Below are 22,874 nucleotides of genomic sequence, written 5' to 3'. Positions count from 1 at the left end.
TATGAAGACAGAGAACATGTACAAAGGGAAAAACTATCAGAGACCTGTGGGGAGAGAAAATGTGGAACATTAGATAGGAGAACAGTGGAGACCGGAGATCAAGGTCAAGAAAAACAGATTAAAGCAAGAAGCCAAATCAGGAAATACAGGCTTAAGAAACAAAAGGAGACAGGGATGAAAAAAGCAGAACCTTCCGCTTTCTCCAAACAGAAAGGAAAGTAAGCGGTAATAAAGACAAAAGAAAAGATACGTACATTTGCATAGTGGGTGGAAAGAACAGTTTATACAATGAAATGGAAATGAAATGAGGGGAATGAAGTTGCACAGTAAATTCATGTTGGTGGTGAAACACTATAAAATCCTTCCTCTGCTTTTTTTGTTTCTCTGGCTACTAAGTCCTGGAAGAGCTGTAATTCCAGTTTTAGCTGAATGATACTCTTGGGTCTTTCTGTTAAGGAAAAGGCTTGAAGAAAAAGGTGCTGTATTTTGGTTGCATTTAAACTATCGTTTATCCCTAGTGAAATGTGAAATCAAATGGTAGAGATTTACCATCTGCTGTTGTTTAATATGTGAATAAAAGCTGGTGTGCTTGGGCGGTGTTTAAGCCAGTGATAAGTGCAGAAATAATGGAACTGTTACATCACTACACCCAGCAGATACCTCGCTGATTGAAGCATCGTGTTTCTTCTGTGTCTTAACACTTTCAAACATGATTCTGGAGGAGGATGAGCATGAGGAGGCTCAGTGTTTAATGTCTGTGTTTTTCTCATTCCTTTTAGGGATCTCTTGCTGTCTGTGGCTCTTGGCCAGGTACTCTCCCTCCTTATCTGTGGCATTGGCCTCACGAGCAAGTATTTGTCAGAAGATTTCCATGCCAACACACCTGTTTTTCAGAGCTTCCTCAATTATATCCTTCTATTCTTGGTCTACACGACAACACTAGCTGTCAGACAAGGTAAGCGTCCATCTCTGAAACACATAACTCTTTTGTGTAAGACAGTGAGGATAAAGCTTTTGCAGAAAAATAATAAACAAGTTATATTTAACTGTGATTTAGACACATATGCCATTAACATTTGTAACATATTTATATTGCCTAGCAATACATATTGGATAAACTAAAAAAAAACAAACCACAAAAACAGATTTTCATTAACAAAGAACGAACTAGTAGATTCATGATTAGGGCTAGATTCAAGGATAGCACTTCTGCCTATAAGCAAAAAAAAAGAAAAAAAAAAAAGAAACATCAGTACTTTCCACATCCTAACTATTTTTATGATAATGCTCCTCTTAGGCTTGTCACTGTGGTACCACAACCACACATTCAGGGTTTGTTTTAGATTTGACTGCATATTTTTCCAGGAAATAATATGCTTTACAAGTTACATAGGTTAAGGAGAGCTCAGATGCAAGCAAAGAAGAGCTTGCTCATTCTAGTTGCTCATCAAGGCAGCTCAGTAGTTCACTTATTATTAGTGAAAAATAGCAGCCAGTTTTTAGTGTATTGGAAGTAGGAGATAAAAGGAGGGAATTTGGGATACTGTAACTGTGAAACGCTGAGTGGGCAGAGAAGCTCTACAGCCCTGCCACCGCTGTGGGACAGGGCTCGTATAAGCGATCTAGCTGCCAAAATGAGAAATGCATTCAAGTGCACCTCATACCATATGTCAAATGATCCTCTATTTGACAGCCTATATATAATACAGTTTTTTATGCCTTTCCTGCCCGTCCCTCCTTTCTCTGAGATTTCATGTCTAGATGAGGTGTGGGAGGTGAATGCATTTAAGTACATTTCTTACCCACTCATTTTTTTGTATTCATTTTATTTATTCATCTTCGCAGAACACATGGATTAGAAACAAAATAAAAGAGCAAAAATATCATGTACTTTTGTGATTGTGCTCTCCTGACATAGGGAGGGAAGGGCTCCATCAAGGAAAAGAACTAGAATATGTATTAGGCTTCAGGACATCTATCGGCATACTGAGGGGTTCACATTTTCTTACAGGAGCAAATATCTTCAATCATTCTTTGATGTTACATCTTTAAATGATTTGGGAACGACTCTGAAGCTTAAGTTTGTCCATCAGTGTGGTATTCAGATACAAAACAGTAACATATGAAAGTGTTCCAAACCAATAAGGGTTTAATTTCCATGAAAAAAATAAATAAAAATAAAACAATTAGAAATATACCACTGTCCTGCAACACAAAGTGCTTCCATGCATTACAGCTTGAGTCTTACAAAACTGGGTCTCCATTGACATTTTTCAGAAACAGCAGAGGCCAATCTGCTAAGGAAATGTCAGCTCTTACGTAAGGAAAGATTGCTCAGGCACTGTTTCACTGTCTTGGAATTTCAATTTGTGTAGGGGGAAGCATCACCACGTTTTTCTCTGCAAAAGGCTTAAAATGTGTATTAGTGGCATCTTTCTGGAGATCTGCGTTTAAAAATATTTTTTTCTGAATGTAGGATTGCCTCGCTGTTCACAAGTTCTATCCCAGAAATGTCCTCCTTGGGACTGATTTAGATTTTGTGGAAGCCAAATCCCAATGACTTTTAAATAGATTTTGCTTTTTTTTGAAAATGCCAGCTTGTGAGATGATATATAGGCTAGAAATCTGTTGTGCATTACAGGGCTTTGGTTACAGTGCTGTTTGACACCAGTATATATTGACATTTCAAACCCACTATCAAGCACTATGTTTTACTCATATAAATATACTTGTAATAAAGGATCTCTTTTATTTTTATAAATAATTTTCTATCTCTGTTTATAATATAGTTATTGATTAAAGAGAGTTTGCTGGAGATATCTGTTGTTCTAGTACAATAGGTTTGGGAAGTGAACGGGAAGTCTTAAGGATGGGTCAAAAATATGTTTTGGATGAGTGAGAATGGTTGGAGAAGATGTTTGAACAGGCTTGCAGCTAAACACACAGTGTACAAACAACGAGAGCACAATGTAATGGGGACCAATGGCATAGTCTGGAAAAGGAGCTGTCAAAAACAGAGAGATGGTTTGGTGTAGGGTCCAAAAAATCCAGAATGAAACTGACCAGAGAGGCAATGAAATCCTTGATCCAATCACTCACTGTAACATTTCTGCTGAATGGCAGAGCGATACACAGCCAACTCATTTACTCAGCATTTAATATTGCCAAATGATTGAGCTTGACATTGTCTTTTTGCTTGTGTATTTATTCAAATTCATTATCTGTGTTTGTTCCACTAAGGCAGTTTTTCTAGCAGCTCTAATCGTTTGGCTTCGTTAGCAGATGGAAATCACATAATAATTATATTAATTTTATATGGGCTGATTCTGTTCTGAGTGCCAGGAACATCAGAAGGCTTTTTTTTTTTTTTTTTTTTTTAAGTGCTGTTCTCCTATTCTGCATGCAAGATTTAAGATTTTTTAAATTACCCTCTTTCTCCTTCAGAAATCAGACCATCATAAGTTGGCTGGTAGTCAAAAATAACTGCATCCCTTTGTCTTTTTCTTTGCTTGCTTTCTTAACCTCTGAGGTTTTGCAGAAATGTACTCACTGAGAAGCAGTCACTTGTGGTGGCCAAAAAAAGCTCAATTCAAAGTAGGACTGAAAACTATAATTTTCTGAGACATAAGGAGCTCTGAAGTTTCTGTTAAATGATGTGTCTGGTATCTAGATAATTATCTTTTTTATATTATTATTATGGATATTTTGGGGCTTATTTTTTTTTTTAAATTATTAGATGTAAATTGAAGTTGAATGTATTATTTCCCTGAAGATGTGAGTGCAGAAGTTCTTCACAGATAGGTGTGCACACTCACACGTGCATGGATGCTGGTAGCCACTTATCCACAAATATATTATGTACCATCTGTAGCTTCCAGTTAAATGCTCATTAATGCACTAGTGTTGAGATGCTGGGGTCTGAATATAATTATTCAAGAGTTTTTTGTTTTGTTTTGTATAAAAACATTGCTATATAATTAATGTCACTTATGCAGCAATACCAGGCAATGAATATCATTATGTTTTATCTGGCTGATATGCAAAAAAAATAAAATAAATTGAATAACTAATACTGAAACCCTCAGTTCTTACTTTTGAGGTAGCTTCCTCTCATGCCTGTTGTTTTTACAGCCAAAACCTGTATTTGTCCATGGTAACACCTCTGATTTGAGAAGGTTTTTACACATATTATCTCAGCTCTGTCCCCTTGTCAACAGAGGATTCTGCTAAGCGAAATCTTGTCAGGACACTTCCAGATAGCCCTTTGGGTTGTATATTATTACTAAATGAGGAAAAGAAAAGCCGTAGCTATCAGGGAGAAAAGATTTCTCTCAGTGAAATGGAGCTATGGGACACAGAACTGGTGGAGATTAGTTTTAGCACCTTAAAAAGCAGTAAGCGGGAAATTGTCCATAGTGGACCAGAAGGTGTTAATTACTAACAGTCAACATGGGTGCAAGCATCAGCAGCTTGCAACCAAAAATAAATTACTTCTAAAAGCCACCTCACATATGCTACAAATGAAAACAACACATCTACTAGACATCATTTGAAGAAAAAATAAAAAATGTGAAATTGCTATTTTTTGTTATTCTAGAGCACAAGGGATGAGGGAGCAGTATGGATGTGTTTTGAACGGAAGGGGAACAAAAAGCCTTAAGGGCCAAATTCTGCACGAGTGGCAAGCTGCTCCTTTAATTTCAGTGCAACAAGGTACTCTGTATTTTCAGGCCACCGTTAGTGGCAATAATTTGCTACTTCAGAAAAGTTTTTATGAATCTCTTTATGTCTGGATGAGTTCTGCTCCTAGACTAAGCAATGAGGTTATAGCATATATCGATGCAAATACGGTTTTCACTAGAGTAACTGTAATGTCTCAGATTTGACACATAATCAGATCTGATCTGTGCCCCTAAGTTAGTTACAGAATCCCTTGAGACTATTAAGGATTGCAGTCATGTCACTGGAATATCATTTTTAATGCATTTCTATCTTGGATTTGTTTATGACCTTAATATCTCAATCATATCCTGATTTACCTGCTATTCAAGCATGTATCTCCTTTTAGATACATGAAAAAATAATAATTAAAAAACAAACAAACAAACAAACAAAACACACAGTCACAAAACAAAAACAAACACCAAAACAAAACAGAACAACAGCAAAAACAAACAAACAAACAAAAAAAAAAACCTACCATAATATCCTTCCTACTTCCCCAGAAAAACTGAATCAGGCAACTTGAAGGCAAGTATAACACTTTATAGGCATTGCTCTGTTTTACTGAAGAGATTGTCAGCTATCTATTGAAAGGATAAATGTCTCTTTTTTAACTCAATTTCATTCCACTAGCAATGTTATATTAACTCAAAGCTGGTATTATGCAGTTAATTTTGGTAGACATACCAGAATTTCTTCAACATTAACACCTTGTTTGTTGACTGCAGATAAAAACATATGTGGGAAACAAGGAGAGTACATGATTTAACCTGATCAAACTATATTAGATATAAAGTACTTCGGGCAATATGTGCTGTACCATTGAGATGAAAAGTCTTCTGGAAAAGCATCCATCCTGTCAGCATGTTCAATGAGACGCCTTCAGAAATATGGGACTTCCTGTTCACTTAGGATGACAGGGAGTGATTTTGTTGAGCAAAGATGCATTTTGTCATCTTTCCACTTCCTCAGCACGTTTGTGCCTCTGCTGTAGAACAAAGAACTTGTTTATGCCCCCAGTGTTGAACAAAACCTGCGCAGCTCCAGACTTGCTGTCATATGGCCCTCTCTGCTGATGACAGAAGTGGCCCTCAGTCCCTCAGGAGAAGGTGGTGGTGATGCCAGGACCCAGCCTATGCTCAGGCTTGCAAACACATTGCATACTTCAAATTCCCCTTGAAACCTGGGGGAAGCAAGTATCAAGCTGGCCTAGACCCTTCTGGCCCTCTTGCTGCAAGGGACCAGGATAACTGTGTTGTAAAAAATAAGTATCTCAGTGAGTATGGCTTGGGATGAAGAAAAATGGTGACATTCTGGTCTTTGGTATTCTCTGTACTGCATATTCTCCCTATTGTGTGGAGCTTTGTAGTCTGCAGTGTACTTTCTCCTAATTACTCTGGGCTTCTAATTGGGGATGCCAAACTGTGTGGGATATGTTTATTATGGAAATGGTCCACCAAACAGTCCTTTTGTCTGGGCTTTGAAGAACCCTTTTCATATTCAGAGGGAATTCTGCACTTTGGGAGAAATTAAAATAAAACTCTGGTGATTTACAGACACTAAAAACTGCAGAGAAGATTTTTTGTAGCCTGCAATTTTCTGTTTTGGATAGAATGCACAGGAGCAAGAAGTATGACTTGCTATGTGTTGGGGGTTTTCCTATCACATCATGGGCACCAGAGCTATCTAACTAGAAAAAAAGCAGTATGAGTTCAGTGCCATTTGCATAATCATTTTGTTTCTGTTTAAATTTTCCCTCTATTTCCAAGTGATTTTTTTTTTGAAATCTCCTGCTGTGAAATGCTGAGTGGTACTGCCCTCTCCACTGCATAAGCCTTTATCATTCTACTCTGTAGGTGGCTACAATTCAGAGGTGTTGAAACTTTTCCTGTATGTGTAGTCTTCAGAGGACCTTGGGATCCTGTTCTTTTTGACAGTTTCCCAAAACCAGAGAATTTCCCCTCCTAGTCCAATGAAGTCTTCCTGAATTTTTCAGCTATAATACAGAAAGAGATACGTTTCATCAGAGTATGATTTATTCCATGCTGCTGGTAGGAATCATAGAATCACAGAATGGTTTGGGTTGGAATGGACCTCAAAGACCATCCAGTCCCAACCCCTGCCATAGGCAGGGACACCTCCCACCAGATCAGGTTGGCAAAGGCCCCATCCAGCCTGGCCTTGAGCACCTCCAGGGAGGGGGCGTCCACAGCTTCTCTGGGCAACCTGTGCCAGGGCCTTACCACCCTCAGAGTGAAGAATTTCCTCCTTACATCTAAGCTACATCTCCTTTCTTTTAGTTTAAAACTGTTCCCCCTTGTCTTGTCATTATCTGACTGAGCAAAAAGTTGCTCTCCATCTATTTTTAAGCCCCCCATAAGTACTGAAAAGCTGCAATGAGGTCTCTCCAGAGCCTTCTCTTCTTCAGGCTGAACATCCCTGGCTCTCTCAGCCTTTCTTTGTAGGAGAGGAGCTCCAGCCCCTTGATCACCTTCGTGGCCTTCCTCTGGACCTGCCCTAACAGATCCACATCCTTCTTGTGCTGGGGGCCCCAGACCTGGATGCAGGACTCAAGTGGGGCCCCAGAAGGGCAGAGCAGATGGGGACAGCAATCACCTCCCTCGACCTGCTGGCCCCTCCTGTGTTGATGCAGCCCACGAAGACAAGATAAAAAACAGTAGACCACACTGATGACAGGAAGGCAGGGTTAAAAACAATAAACTTGACCTTTCTGTCTTTTGTTGTTTTGTTTTGGTTTCCTGTTCCTAGTGGAGAGGTTCGGTGGTGGTTTTTTTTTGTTTGTTTTGTTCTGTTTTACCCTCAGGGTTTTTCATTGTCTGCTACCTTGTTCCACTGACCAACATGCAGAAGCTTTCTGCTTTGGTTCTGCTGCTCCTGTCCACCTACACAAGGGACCAGGCCTCTCAGGGCTTAGTCAGTTTTCATTTTCATCAGGTGTGTTTTGCTTTGTCAGCTGTTTAACAATAAACACAGAGGTGAATCCTAGCCCCAAATGTAGTGAAAAGGTGTCAGCAGGTAATGCCACAAAAAGAAACCTCAGCCATCCCTTTCTCGTGTTTTAATTTCTCTGTTCTGCTTCCTCACTGTTAGGTTAGGCACCTGCTATCCAAACCCATAGCATGCAAGCCATATTACAAAATGTTTACCTTTCTGCTACTCCTAGAGAAAGCAGCACAGTCTATCATCTTGCATCATATTCAGATAAATCATGTACATCCCACAGCACATACAAACTAAAAATTGGAAAGTACTTTTCCTTTAGGATGCAGGTGGCAGCAGTTAAGCGTGAACACAGTGTGCCATGGTTTAATGATGCAAACGCTAACCCACTCATGGTGACCCCAAAGCAATGAAGGCCAGGTGTAATCAAGCATCCATGCTGTAGCATTCTTTGTAGTAGTAGCCCATGGTTCCTGGTGCAGCTCATTCAGAGTCCAGAGATGCCTCTTATTTTACAGCTTTGCTTTCAAAATAGCTCTGCTGGTCAAAGAAGTATTCTTTGTGCCATCAAAGACAAGAGAAGTGTTGGGCAAAAGGGCATTGAGCACCTCATTTTTCCTGTCTGCTGACTTAGTCAAGAGGAAAAACAAATCTCTTACCACCCTCTAAACCTAAATGAGGAAATGGAAGGTCCTGTCTACGGAGATAAATGAATTTCTACTAAGGTTGCATATGAATTAGGGGTAACTCTCCTTGTAACAAAACCCCTGGAGGATTTAGATGAGGCGGTGAGAAGCACCAGTCACACTCAGTTCAGGAAGTTCAGGCACGGTCCTGTTTCTGGCTATCAGGTTTATGCCATCAACCAGTTTCTTCTAGAAACAGCATGCAGATTTGCACCATGATTCAAAGGCTGGTGTGTATTTTATAAAAGCAAAAGTGCAGTGAGCATAAAAGGAGCTTTAGGCTAGCTGAAGTCCTGGGTCATAGACCGTGTTTGCATCAAGATGCTGCATCATCACTGTGAGGCAATGTCTATACTGAATATACTACTTGAGAATAAGGCAGTTTTGCCCTGGAGGTAAATGTACATGCAGGTCCCTGTTTAGGAACATTTAGCCAGATGTGGCCATTCCTTGCCAGTCAGTCCATAAATAGAAAGCAGAGAGGCAATGAAATGGGAGGTGATGCATTTATTCAGCTTACAGCTGCAACATCACAGGTAGCTAGTGGGATTTAACAGAATCAAAATACTAATGAGAGTGTAGCGTTTTACATTGTGATGCTTTTCATGTTGATTCCAGCACCAAAACTGGAGCCTTCAGGCAAACTCAAAACATATTTTTGCAAGCATTTAGGCTTGGATTAGGATTTAGGATTTGTTGCTGTGCCTGTGAAGCTCCCTCCCTGCAAGCTTTTCCAGGAACCATGCTAGCCTTTCAAACATGATGCTAATCTGCATGGAAGTCTGTGGGAACCTGTTTGAGAAGAGAAGCCTTGTCACTGGAGGCACAAGTGGGCAGGCTTGAGGAAGCTCTTAGAAAGTGCCATTTGAACACTTGCACTTCTCAGCTCCTTGATTTGTGTTCCCATCTCAGCAGCTGTGGTAATGTGTACTCATATTTGTGCCACAGATCCAAATACAGGCACGGATGATATAGGTTAAAGAATTAAGGCTTTTGAGCGTGTAGAAAGCCAGGTGTTTCTCAGCACATTCCTGGAAGTGCTTGAGTACTATGGCAGTGGGCACACACTGAGCTTGGAAATTTGTCCCGTAGTGTCACAGTATTGTGCAGGGGTGAATGTCATTCGTGGTAATTTTATTTGATGATAAAGCAGCACCCTATCTAGACAAGATTGCCTTACAGTTTGTCAAATAATAAATTGTCTCTTAAGGATGTGAACTGAATCACAAACAGAGCATAACAGTCTATTTTATGTAGAATTAAGAGGTAACTGTCCTTTGAAGTGTTAGCGTATGGATTTGACTCTTTTTCCCCCCCCTTAACACATAAACATCTCAAGTGCTGTTTACAAAACCAACCATCCCTTCCCACTACAATGAGGAAAGTTAATGGTTCTGATAAAATAGTGTACCCTTGATCCTACAGCTGTAAGCAGAATGCAAGGGTCATCTCTCCCATTTCATGCAGTATCAGTATTTGCCTGTGATTTATGGAATCTTTAAACATTCATCAATTCAAGCAGCTAGCCAGGGTAGTCAAATCCATATGCAGCGCACGTAGCTCCAGTGTTCATACGGGAGATTTGAAGTGTGGTTACAAGATGATAACTGTATTGCCTGAAGGAGATAAGTCCTGCTCTGCAAGAATGGTGCTTTGTATGTAATTAGTGTAAAAATTCAGAGGAATCGAGTTTATCCTTGCGATCGTCTTTCTCATTAAAAAAGAATCGTAATGAAAGAACAAAGCAGCCCCTGCAGTGAATTGGATTGCCTTCCTAAGTTTTCATTAAATCAAAGACTCAGCAGCATCCCATTTTGCAGAGCCCAGTTGTAAACTGTACACAGTTCTCACAGCAAAGTTCCTATGAAGATCACATCTTTTCTGGAGGTTTGGAAAATGCAGTGTATTTCTCACACATGGAAAATAGCCCACCTCTCCATTTTCTTTTTTGGATTTTATTAGTTTCTGTTAGCAAGATGGTACTGGGACAAAGAAAAGAGCAAAGAGCATATGTGATGCTTCAGGTAACTCACAGTCACAATGATAAAACTTTAAGTACATTGCCTTATCTAAAATAAGGACTGTATGGCAGTATGAATCCAGGTCATAAAAAGTTACGTCAGTGGGAGAAAGCTCGATTTTCAGCTTATTCTTACATTTCATATTTAATACCAAGTCATAACACAACTCATAATTTCCTCTTCCTTCATCTCCATTATTATTAGTGTAATCCATATAATTATTGTTACAACTAAATGCATTGTCCACATAAAAAAGTACAAGTACCCTGTGTTTCCACCATTTTGTAAGCATTTTTTTCCTTTATACTTAGCTGAGCTGTTAGCCATTATCATACTGTTACTTCAAATTCCTGTTGCTTTTCTACATAACAGTGCTATAATAATAATTGCCGCTTCATCTGAAAAATTGTTTACAAATGCAGCACTCCAGGTATAAGCTGCAGTTGTGCTGTATTCTCTCCCTTCTGCTCACAAGCTGGTGAGAACAGGCGGGAGCACAGAGCCATTTCTGGAAGATGATGAAAATTCAGGGACCTGGGGACTCAACTCTTGGCTTAGGTTGTCCTTTGGCTGAAATTTTGGTTCACATACCCTGAGGATGCTTTAGCTACAGGTGGCTGCTGAATACAGCTGTGAAGGTTCTCCCTCTCAGCACAAGGTTGTTAGCAGCCTGCTCAGTTAGAGCCTCTCTCGACATTATCTTTTCCTGATCTAGCATAAAAAGGAGAAAGATAATATATTCTGTCTAGCAGCCTTATCCATTTGTTGCACAGATTTCCCTGGGAAGTCTGGGATGGAGGAGGCATGGGAGATGGGAGGAGGACTCTTTGAGGGAAGGTGGGAGCTCTGTTGACAGCAGTAGTGAGCTCTCCAAATACACGAGGAAGGCAGAGACCATGGGCATATCTCAGAAGAGCATTTATCCTTTAGTTTTCAGTAATAGGATAGTGACAGTCAATTCACAGAGATATTTTTGAAACTGTTACAGAAATGGAGCAAATGAGGTTTCAATGGACAACTAAGCATCTGTACCTCTTCTGAGTTAAATATTCATGAACTAGCTTCTGTGCAGGTGCTAGAATATTTAAACGATATAATTTTTCTATCCTTCTCTGATTCTCTGTCTGTGATCTGATGCCTGGTTTTGTTTTGTTTAATTGTAAAGGAGGTTTTAAAGCCCAGGGGAAAGGTGAACTGTCATTACTTCAATTAAATGGATGTACCCTGATTTACTCCAACAATAATATAAATATGATATATTCTGTTTGTTTTCATTGCTTTTTGAAATGTTTTGTTTGAACATGTTCTTGAGTGTCCTATTAAAATTTCAGCCAATTGGCGTGCAAGAAGAACAACTAACTAGTGCCCTTTTTTTCTGTTTGGCATGTAACTGGTTTGGCTCCATTTTAAAGAACTAGAGTAATTTGCCCTCATGGAGTGCCAGAGCCTAAGAGCTTTTCCATAAACACACGTAACAAAATACACATGTACACAAAAATATACACATGTACAAAAACAAACAAACAAAAAACGTGTATGATCATGTATTGGGTTTACATGGCAAGGTTTTGGTTGCTAGGGGGTGGCAGTAGTGGCCTTTGAGAGCAGAGCCCAGCAGCTGCCCCATGTCAGATCAGAGCCAGCTCCAGACGGCTCCAAAGGGACCTGCAGCAGCTGGGAGAGAGGCGTGAGAACAGGAGTGAGAACATGTGAGGGAAGCAGCCCTGCAGCCCCCAGTGTCAGTGCAGCAGGAGGGCAGGAGGTGCTCCAGGTACGCAGCAGCAGTTCCCCTGCAGCCCGTGGAGAGGCCCCTGGTGGAGCAGGCTGTCCCCCTGCAGCCCATGGGTCCCCCATTGGAGCAGATCTCCATGCTGCAGCCCATGGAGGAGCCCCTGGTGGAGCAGGTGGATGTGGCCTGGAGGAAGCTGCGGCCCACAGAGAGCCCCCACAGGATCAGGCCCCGAGCTGGAGCTGCAGCCCATGGAGAGGAGCCCCCGCAGGAGCAGGGGGTCTGGGGAGAGCTGCCACCCACCCGTGGGGGACCCGTGCTGGAGCAGTTTGCTCCTGGGGGATGGATGGATCTGTGGTACAGAGCCGTGTGGGAGCAGTGCTTGAAGAGCTGCTGCCTGTGGAAAGCCCCTACACGATCAGTTTGGAAAGGATGAGAAGGAGCAGGGGCAGAGAGTGACCAGGAAGGAGTGGCAGAGATGAAGTGTTAGGGACTGACTGCATCCCCCATTCCCTGTTCCCCAGCCTGCTCAGGGGGGGGAGGTGGAAGAGTGTGGATGGGGGAAGGTGTTTGTAGTTTGCTTTTAGTTTCTCACTGTTCTAGTCTTCTAGTGATAGGCAACAAAAATAAGTAAGTAAATAATTAAATAAATAAATATGTTTGCTGCCAACACTGCAGCTTTAGCATTGAAATTTCATGGATAATAATACTTGGGAAGCTCGTGGATCAGCAGTGTGTGGTGATCTGAGATCTGCACTCACAGGAACACCTGCTTTTTTCTCTGGTGAATGGAGTATTAGAAATGTAGAATCCAGTCACTTTTAATTTATTGAGGATTTTGAATGTATGTGCAGGTTTTGTATTGTTATTTGGTTAGAAAGTATAAAATAATACATCTTTATCAGGAGAATATTTATTTGAAGTGTGTAGTGAAATAAAACTAATTTAAAATAAAAAGTAGAATTATTTTTTCTTTAAAAGGTGTTGCACACTGCAGAAAAGTAATATGCTTTTCAGTGTAAGAAAATTTAAGTTATATCCCAGAGCAACCTGCCTTTAAGAAGACAAATGACTATAGCATTTATAGTAGTATTTTGACAGTAACGTAATGGCTGTTGAATAAGGTCCTTTCTCAAAATAAAGATCACATTCACTAAAACCATTTTCTAGTGCAGGACAGTGAGATAAATACAAGATACTAGGTAACATAGATGTTTGGACACGTGCACAAGTGTCTTTGAAAGAATCGTGACATTAACTGAGCTTTGATGAGAGAAACATTTCTAGTTGGGCTGACTCATTTCATACATAGTTTGTACCTCAGTATATGTGTTTAAAATGATGGCATCCATGCCTAAATCTGTGTAAAGACATAATCTTTGCAGGTGGTTACTTTAAAGTCACCTAGATGTAAAAAGAATCTTGATATAAAAGCATGGTGCTTGTTTCATTTGTCAAATAGCAAAGACTGTAACAGACGTCTCCATGAGGAGGTCTAAAATGTAGACCTTCTGTGTCAATGACTTTGTATAGAAAAGCACACTTTTGCATCAATACTTATTTCTAAGCAAATGTACACAACAAGCATGTAAAGGGGTGTTTGTAAGTATATGCACCTGAAATTCTAAATTAAACAGTCAAATAAACACAAGCCAGTTTACACAAGAAATAAAATCACTTCTTTCAAATTTAAACAAGACGTATCTTCCTAAAAGTTTCACAATTGCCTTCTATTTGTTATATACACACCTGATAGTACAGTGTCAATTCATTCCTAAATGGAAGCTGCTTAGTGCAAATTGTAGGTTCATTCAACTTTCTCACTTTTCTCAAAAGGCTCATTTTTTTAATCCTTGTTAATATATTTCATATTTTGTCAGTAATGTGATGAAATGTCATCTCCTTATTTCCTAATATTTTGAAAAGTGGAATAAAAATGGCAATTCGTTTTCAACTGTGTCTGTCACATTCATTACAGAGGCATTTCTTCTCATGCTTTAAATGAGGCTTGTGTTTATTTCCGTAATTTCCACTAATCCTGCATTGGTGAGGGATCAGTCTATCATCTTCTGTTAATGGCAATGCTGAAAGAAAATCTGTCTGAGTAAATTTCTTCATTTTTATTTTTTTTTAAATCTACCACACTATTAATGTTTCCCAATGTTTCTTTTATTTTATACTTCCTTGAACTCTGTTTGATATTTTGTGGACTTAATCTGTCATGGATTTATCAGTATGCAATGGACTGGACATACTGTTGGTTATAGAAGTAAGCAACACTGAAAAGAAGCAGATTTTTTTCATGAAAGCCTGGATACAGAGAGAGAGCTTATTGGCAGGACTAAAAAGCTGTAGAATTAGGAAGTAACAGTCAGCAGGATCAATAGCACTTATAATGGTCATTGCCTTTTGCAATCTCATAGACAAAGCTTCAAAATTATCAGAATGGAACTATTTAGTTGTACAAGATGATATTTATATGATTAGTGAAGAGTTTTGAGCAAATTACTGATAGTGTTTTTCATCTGAAAATAATACCACATATCAACAGATTATCTGCAAAGTGGTATTCAGGAACAAACAATTCCCTTTCAAGGAATTTAATAACACAATTTCTTCATTTAAAAATATTTCTATTACCTATTAACATTGCTAACTTCAAAGCAAGGACAATAACTGTTCTGGCACACTGATAACAACTATTTCAGAGCTATAAATGGTTGGGAGAAAGGGTTCTTTTTCCCCACTTTCTTCCAAAATTATATCATCTGGTGATAATTATATGATCGAAAACATATATATATAAATAAAAATACCTCCTGAGTTAAAGTTGGAGGGAATATTGTGCCACTCAATTGAACTACTGCATCAACAGTCACCAGTGAAGGTTTTAACACTTCTTTCAATTATATAAACTAGTGTTTGAAAAATGTCTTCTAGAGTTAATATGTGTATACCAGAAATGACCTCTGGAAAGGGTTGTGGGAGATTTTTTTTCCAGTTAGATTGACAAAAGGATGCTGTTAGGGAGCTGCTGTGGAAATGAACTGAAAATAGGAGCACTTAAGTGCTCAAGAACATTGAGTTCCTCAAGAACATTTCCTAGAGATCTGATCACAGTTTCCCCAATTCAGAATGACATCAAAGTCACAAAAGTTCTGTGATATTACTAAGCAGTGTAAATGGAAATTTTCTCATGTGAAAAAGTGGTGAAATGGCCTAGGGGAACAGGAAGGATTTCAGTTCCAACACTTGGAATTAGAAATCTGATTCCATGATGTGTCTGTAATTTACCTCCATCAGACTCAAGGACCAGACACAGACTGTGATACCTTCTGCTCTGGATGTCTGAATTTGCTGATGGCACTGTCTCGAGATGGATGAGGGGTGGCTGGCTGTTTGGACAGTCAGATACATTTTTTATTCTACTACAGAGCAGAACATCCCTATCCAAACTACAAATTTGTGACTTTTTTTTTGGCAGCAGCTCAAATTAAGGGCAAGAGTTGATAAAACCCCTTTCTAACTCCTTGACACCCTCAGGGAAGAAGAGAAAATTTGCCTTTTGATCCTGTCCAGTTCCAGTTGAAATGACAAAATGAAATAGAAGCTGAAAAAGAAATGACCACGAAGGTGAAGGTGGAATTTAGGGTTATCATGGACTTGAATGGACAAGGCAAAAAGCAAAGTGCAGCAGAAAGTGGTTTATTTTATTAAGTTCAGAACCTAAATACAGTATGATCTTCATGTAGCCTTCTGGGCAATTTTGAAGACCAATACAGAGAAATCTATGAACAGTTTTCATGAACAGAAAAACAGGCACATAAATCAAGACTGCAAAGCTGTAATGAGGTGTGGGAGTTGAGACCAAAACATGGATGCAGGCTTACAGAAAGATGAGTGAGTCAGCATGCCTGGAGAACAGCAGCTCCTATCCTCTGCTTAATTTGAAAGCCTTGTGTTGAGTTTGTGATCAGTGGAATTCCCTGCTGATTCCAATTTTTCCTGTCATACCAAAATTATTTTTATGCTGCGTGTCTCCACTATCAGTGCCATCCAAAGCTTTTTCCTCTTATTTCTGATGTCCTGATTTCCTTTTTTATTGAGTCTTTTTGTAATGTAAAGCACAAATCCCTGCTTCCCTGCCTTATTCTATAAACATTTTTGTCATTTATTCCAAATACTACCTATAGATGGAAAATGCTTGTCAACTGATCACATCTTTGAATCTATCCTTGAGTGATGCATTTGTTTTTGAGCCAGGCTTTAGCTTCTTTTCCACCTACTTCATGTTAGTGTGTCAGTGACAATTTTTATTCTAATACAGTTTCAGAAGGACGCAACTTGTTTACTATTTTTAGTAGGAGAAATGAAATGAACATCAGAGCTGTGACAGTGGGTTGTACAAGACATTCTGCTGTCAATGGAAATGATACAATAAGACCAAATTCTTACGCCATCTCTCAAGGGCTTTGTCTGAAATAGTCGTAATACTGGGAAGAGATATGTAGTGAAGAGCAAGAGAAAAAGAAGCTGCATTTTGGAACAAGATGCTTCTCAGTTACAGAGTTGCATTTTTATTATATCTGTAATGGATTATATTCATATCTAAAATAGAGACAGTAGTTGAATGAAATTTCAAAAGGATTTGGTTTAGGTTTAAGCTGAGAATATTTCTTATAGGTGAATTTTGAGGAAAAAAACACTCCTTTGAAGTCAGGAATTTCATTAATGTAGAAGATTCCAGTCAGTTTTTGAGTCATGTGCTTTAATAAGGTAGACAAAAATGTATCTCTGTCTTTTTGAACTGTAAGTAAATATAAACAGTAATTTATAGAGATGTGATGATCAAACATTTCATCACAAGTATTGCTGTGGTTACTTTGAGTGGGATAACCTTTTCACAGCTGCTGCCATGGAAATGAAACCAATAAAGTTATGTTTGGAAGGTGTGCCCCTTGTGGTTAGAGTTCAGTCAAGCACAGAGTCTTAGGGAATTTCTAGTTTCAGAGCTGTAGAGCACAGGTTCCTTGAAGGCAGTAAATCACATCGAAAGCACACAAATTATCTGTCTGGCCATCCATCCATTACTGTGGTAGCTGAGTGCCTTTAAAATCTATTTTATTTTAAACCCCATATGTTCATATATATTAAACAACACATTTAAAGTGTCAAAATTCTACTTATAAATTTGATTCAGTGAATAACACTGAACAAGTTATTTAAAATATAATCTTATTCTTGTTTTTCTGCTGTAGACAGGAAAGAAAATCAGCAGAGGCAGTGAAGCAAATTTACAAAGATTGTGCTTCATATAAAGTCATGTTGCCAACTTTTATAGAAGACTTCTGTAATTTAAAGAGAGTTATGACAAAGTGTATTTTTTCTTAAAACTCTTACTCAGTTTTGTCAACCAAGAATATCTCCTCCAAGTTTTGCAAGAAGTATGTTTTTACATAGCTGTAAAGAAAGTTTTCAAACACGGAATCTCTTACTCATATTTTTTTTTAATCTCAAGTTTAGTATGTTCATCATAGTGTGATTCTTAAAGCTTGCAAATTTAGAACATCTCATTCAAAGAAATTGTGGGGGGAAAAAAAAAAAAAAGGCTATACTGAGAATAGAATATGCCTGAACGATAAATTTAGTCATGTGCTGCTCTTAAGAAGAAACTATATTTGCCTAAGTTCTTTTTGGCCAGAGCAAGAGAAAGCAGTGACAAACAAGAAAGAAAAATACAAGAAACAGTGCTGCTGATATTATACCCGGTACATGGTGGCTTGCCCACTGATCCTGGCTTCTAGTATTTGTAGTATGTATTGTACAGTCTTCTCTGAGTGTGGAGGAGACCCATGCCACCAAAACTGGCACACAACACACAGCCTGCTTAGTCATGGTGGCTCTCCGCTCCCTCTGCTTGGAAAAGGAAGAAAGCCTACTGACAGCAAGTACAGAGTATGAAGGAGAACAAGATGCTGTTTGCCACTTCGGACAAATGTCTTGTAGAACTCTTAAGAGTGTGCTGAAAACCCAGCTGGGTCAACCCCATGGTCCACCTCAGGTCCATCTTGTCTCAGAAGTGGCATAAAGAAACACTTCTTAGGGGATGCATGAGATTTCAGTGGTCTTTTGTCCCTCATATCTGCCACAGTTGTTGCATTATGCATGTTAGGTGAATATGAATTCTTTAGCACGAACCTGTTGCCCATGAATATGTCTAATCCCATTTTGAACTTCTTGGCACTGTTTGTCTTCATACCTTCCTGTGGCAGCAAGTTCCAAAAATTCACCATATGCTCCATAGAAATGTACTTCCACTCGTCTCCCTTCTTCTCTCCTGTTTGAGGAGTTCCAGCTCCTCTGATCACTCCTCTTAAAGCAGCTACTCAGTCCCTCTAATGATTAGTTGGGCCTGTTTGTACCTTTAGCTTCACTTCTCCAGCCTGAAAAGTGATCAATGAACGTATGCAGTCAGAAGAAGACTTTCCCACCAGTCCTGTGGCACTGCTTCTTTAACAACCTGTGGTGTGAAACCCTGCCAAAGACTTTTTAAAATCCCAATTTGCTGTGTCCATTCAATCCCTTGTAGCTGCAAGCGTATTGGCACTCTTGAAGAACTACAGCAAGTTATCAAGGCAGCGTTTCCCTTTCTGTAAAAGCCCCTTCTGTAAAAGCAGAAAGAACCCTTTTCCCAAAACTCTGAAACAACAAATTCCCAAATACCATCCCACTACCTGTTCCCAGCTTTTGATTATTCATATAAGCATCTTTAAAAAGATCATTTGGAAGAGAGTTGTTGATTTGGAAATGGATAACGCAGATGGGTCTGTAAGCTTTCCTGCATGACTCCTGTGGGTCACCGGGCACTTCAGCTGGAATCCCATACCAAAAGCTTCTGTGGATCTTTCAGCCTTGGCCTTGCAAAGGCTCATGTGGACCCAGCTATGCATCGGATGACACACATTTTCAATTCAATTTAGCTAAGGTCCTTTTCAGTCTTCAGTGGCCTGATGCCCAACAACAGGCACAGTTGTTTGTTCCTAAAACCAGCTGTGACGGCTTTAGCACCTCACCCTCTCACCCAGCAGCAGTATGTGGCAATGTATTCCTTCCAGTAACAGATGAATCCTCATTTCTTGATGCTGGATGATCACCATCAATATTTTTATGCCTGGCCTTGGCAGACTGCCTTTTATCTTTTGGCTCCAGTAAGTGAGCAGCCCCTCCTTCCCTGCTGTTCCCAGTTGCCTTGTTAAATTCATCACATTAGGAAGCTCAAGTATCACAGTAACTTGGAAGAAAAGCCACCCAATAAAGAGACACTCCTGTGTTTCCATTTTTCGCTTTCTGTTTGGTTCCAGAGTCCCACTGCAACTGTAGTTAACCTGCTGGAAGACAGCTTCCCCTTCTGAAGAAATTGCAACTACACACTTTATACAGCTCTGTTTTGATAGGAAAAAGGGAACAATGTTGAACAAATTCAGATCCTTTCTTCTTACATCATTCATAAACCTAGACATTTACTTCCATGATATTTTGCCTTCTCTTGCCTTCTTTTACTCAAGGGTCTGCCAGAATCTCTGGGAAGATTTTTTGCTTTGCTAAAAACAAATAGCATCTTTCTGAGATTTCTGAGCTTATCTATAATATGACCTAGAACCAGCGAAGCATTCTACAAAGCAGTATCATTAAGGCTGGTGTGTATCTAGCCCAAACAGATCTTCTGCTATTCCCAGAGCCTAGATAATAGAAGGGTCATGTCTCCTTATTAACAAGAAATTACCAAAGTAGAAGATTAGAGAGTTTTTAATTTTCCAGTTGAATATCTCAGATTGCTCTTGATGTCTGACAAGGTTGGGCACAGCTGAAGGAATGCTGCTGGAATTTTAAATGACCATGGAAATTAGTAAAAAATAAATAAATAAATAAATAAATTTGGTCATTTTGGTCTTTTCCATCCGTAAACAGGAATCCGGAGAGATAATGCTTTTTTACTGTAACTGCAGGATTAGATGTCCTAAATTGGCCATGTAGCCAGGTGAGAGTGTTCCCATATCCTTTTGCCTTTAATAATTCTTTGTGAATTAGAGCCAAAACAGAGTGCATGGAGATAAGCTTTGTAACACCTTCCTTTAGATAAAGCCAGTGTCATGGCATGGTAGTAATAATATTGAAATTTATATCACCTATAAACCTTTTATAGCACTGTAATTAGCTGGGCTATTAATACTACCCAAGCTTATCCTTATTTTATTGCTGTGAACACAGCTTGTATTCACATAAATGATAATAAGTAATAATGCTTAAGGGCACTGTAGAAACCCAAGCATTTCAGTCTCTCTAGTGAGTGCCCTTTGTGAACAGAAGTAGGGGATCCTAGAGCTTTTCCTCTCCTATAAGTACTTATTCCCATGCTCTCTTTAGAGAGTTCTCTAGTAGAAAACAAGGTCATAAAGCTTTCATCCTTCTCTCACTTCTCTAATCTGACTCCACTAACTTCTGTGCTAATACAGGTGTAAATTAGGCAACAGCAAGAAAGATTCAAAGAGTTTGGGGACTGTCAGTCTGTGGCACATTTCTGCAAATCAGAGGTGTCCTTCTAACAGCATTATGGTGTTCTCAGTAGGGGATTATTAAGATCAGCTCCTTTCTGCCATGTGTGCATTTCATGCTGATTTGTAGACTTCATATTTGTCTATGAGCAGGACAATATTTGGGGGAAGAGAAGATTCAACTTGTTTGTCAGGTACAGTACCTTCATGAGAAGAGAGAGGAGAGATGTCCCACAGTTGAGGGGCTTAGTCCCTGTGCCTTGTAACACATTTTGAGTTTTTTTCTGTGCACTGTGGAGAGGAGTCTGAATGGTTAGTCCCTCTGCATGTCACTCTGTGTCTCCAGCATCTTACCCAGTTGGACTACACCACCATCTAATGATGTTTTCTGCTGTATATGGACCTCCAGTGTAAGTCAGCTGCTCCAACAGCAATTCCATTGTTTAACTCCAGTGAGAACACGTTTTTGGTTTGTTTGTTTGTTTTTGTTTTGTTTTGTTTTGTTTTGTTTTCTCCAAAAAACAGGGTGTAGCGTTAAAACCAGAAGAAGCGTGCTGGGCAGCAGGATTTTAAGAGTGAAATAGGCCAGAAACCAACTGCAAGCAAATTGATCGATATTCATCCTCCAAACAAAATAAAATGAAATGTAATTAAACAGCCTGAAAGGAAACTGTACAGGTCTCCTCAACTTTCTCAGCCTGTACTGCCCCTGGCTCTGCATATATCTACAGGCTGATCCATCCTTAGGTTGCTGAAGGTGAGGAGTGGAAGTAAGACAGCCAAGGTAAGGTAAGCTCACATAGGGCCTTCCTAAGCACCCAGGTCTTTTCCACTCTTCCCCAGATCTCAGGGTGAGATAACATTAAGCACAAAACTCATATTCAGATAGTAAATCTAGTTTACCCACCTGGAGGAGATGGTCTCAAAATCTGGGCAATTTCTAATTATTTCCTCTGTTTAATCCTTTTTAAGCTAAAGCCGTATTTGCCACTAAACATTCCAGTTCTTCTATCTGTCTCACTGGAAATTTCAACAGTGAGAACTTTCTTAAAACTTTTATTCAAGAAAAGGGCTCTCTGAAGAAACAAGCAGTCAACTTTCATCTTAGGTCATTTATTTAAGTTTCCATCATAACCCCCTCAGGAATACTTCTAAATCTCCCATAAAAAAAAAAAGTCAGATCTGTGTGAGAATTCGATTTCTGTTATACTTAAGAGCACTATTTTTACAGTATTTCTCACAAGGTCATGATAAATATTAATATCAAAGAACATAGAAGCTGTCTTTTAGATTTCTGACTTTTGAGGCTATTGCTTAGTTGCATAAATGCTTTCATAATGCTCCTTCTTCCTGATATCTTCTATTCTTTAGAGCCCTGCAGAACTCCCTGGTCTGTTGTTTAATTTTGTTTGGGTGTGTGAAACTACTGGTGTGTGTTTCTTAAGAACAGCCATCTCTTTCTTCAGTCAGGGTTTGATACTTGCATCAGAAAAAGTAGAAAGCCAAATTCAAAACATAAAAATATTTGTCCATGATGCTACTACACTTCTGAACACATTGTGATGCAGGATTATCATAGCATAAATTGTGAGGTAAAGCTGAACTTTTGACTTGTTAATACATTTGCTGGATGCTTGTACTTCATTACATTTCTTCCTCTACTGCGATGTCTGCTGTTCAGCCTCTTTTAGTCCTTTGGATTTAATGAGATTTTGTTTGACAGCTTGTCTTTTGGACTTCAACTTGGTTACCTAGAGTTTCTTAGGTCTTGTGGAGTCCTGAATGGGGGGTTAAGTCCCCTGCTGTTTCAAAGCTTAGTCCCATTTTTTGGCTTTGGAAGGGAGTATTTAACTTCAGATCAGTTTTTAGAGTTTCTCAAGAAACAAGCCCTTTCTTGAGGCACAGAGTACTCTGCTACTGGGAAAATATTATACAAATTTCCTTATCTCAGAGCATGCTCCAAAAGCTTAAATATTTTTAAATTGTTTAGTTTTCACTTCTATTTCTGGTTCATTACAGCTGAAGCATCCATAAATTGGTGTCATGCTAAGATATCTTGTAATGCCTCAGGGCCTCCTGATACAGCCAATGCCCTAATTGTTTTGGGGCATTTCTGGCAGAGTTTCCTTGTGCACTCTAATACAAAAGTCAACAAATTGTGACTGAGAGAGAGCCAATGAGTTCTCTCCATGAGCTTGTTATG

The 22,874-nt window shown here is 39.2% G+C and overlaps 1 protein-coding gene across 5 annotated transcripts in view; it reads left to right on the top strand.

The window, feature by feature from the left end:
• Positions 1-22,874, top strand: part of SLC35F1 (solute carrier family 35 member F1) — a 244,252-nt gene that overhangs the window by 135,415 nt on the left and 85,963 nt on the right. For 3 of the 5 annotated variants that reach the window (XM_027454642.3, XM_038177345.2, XM_027454643.3), the window contains exon 2: positions 780-955. In XM_027454642.3, coding sequence (XP_027310443.1) covers positions 780-955 — 176 coding nt within the window. The remainder of the gene's footprint in view (positions 1-779; positions 956-22,874) is intronic. The other 2 variants (XM_038177344.2, XM_038177346.2) reach the window with 1 other exon arrangement.

Source organism: Anas platyrhynchos, chromosome 3 (assembly GCF_047663525.1).
Source record: "Anas platyrhynchos isolate ZD024472 breed Pekin duck chromosome 3, IASCAAS_PekinDuck_T2T, whole genome shotgun sequence".
Lineage (NCBI taxonomy): Eukaryota > Metazoa > Chordata > Aves > Anseriformes > Anatidae > Anas > Anas platyrhynchos.
This window is presented reverse-complemented; position numbering and strand designations above follow the sequence as displayed.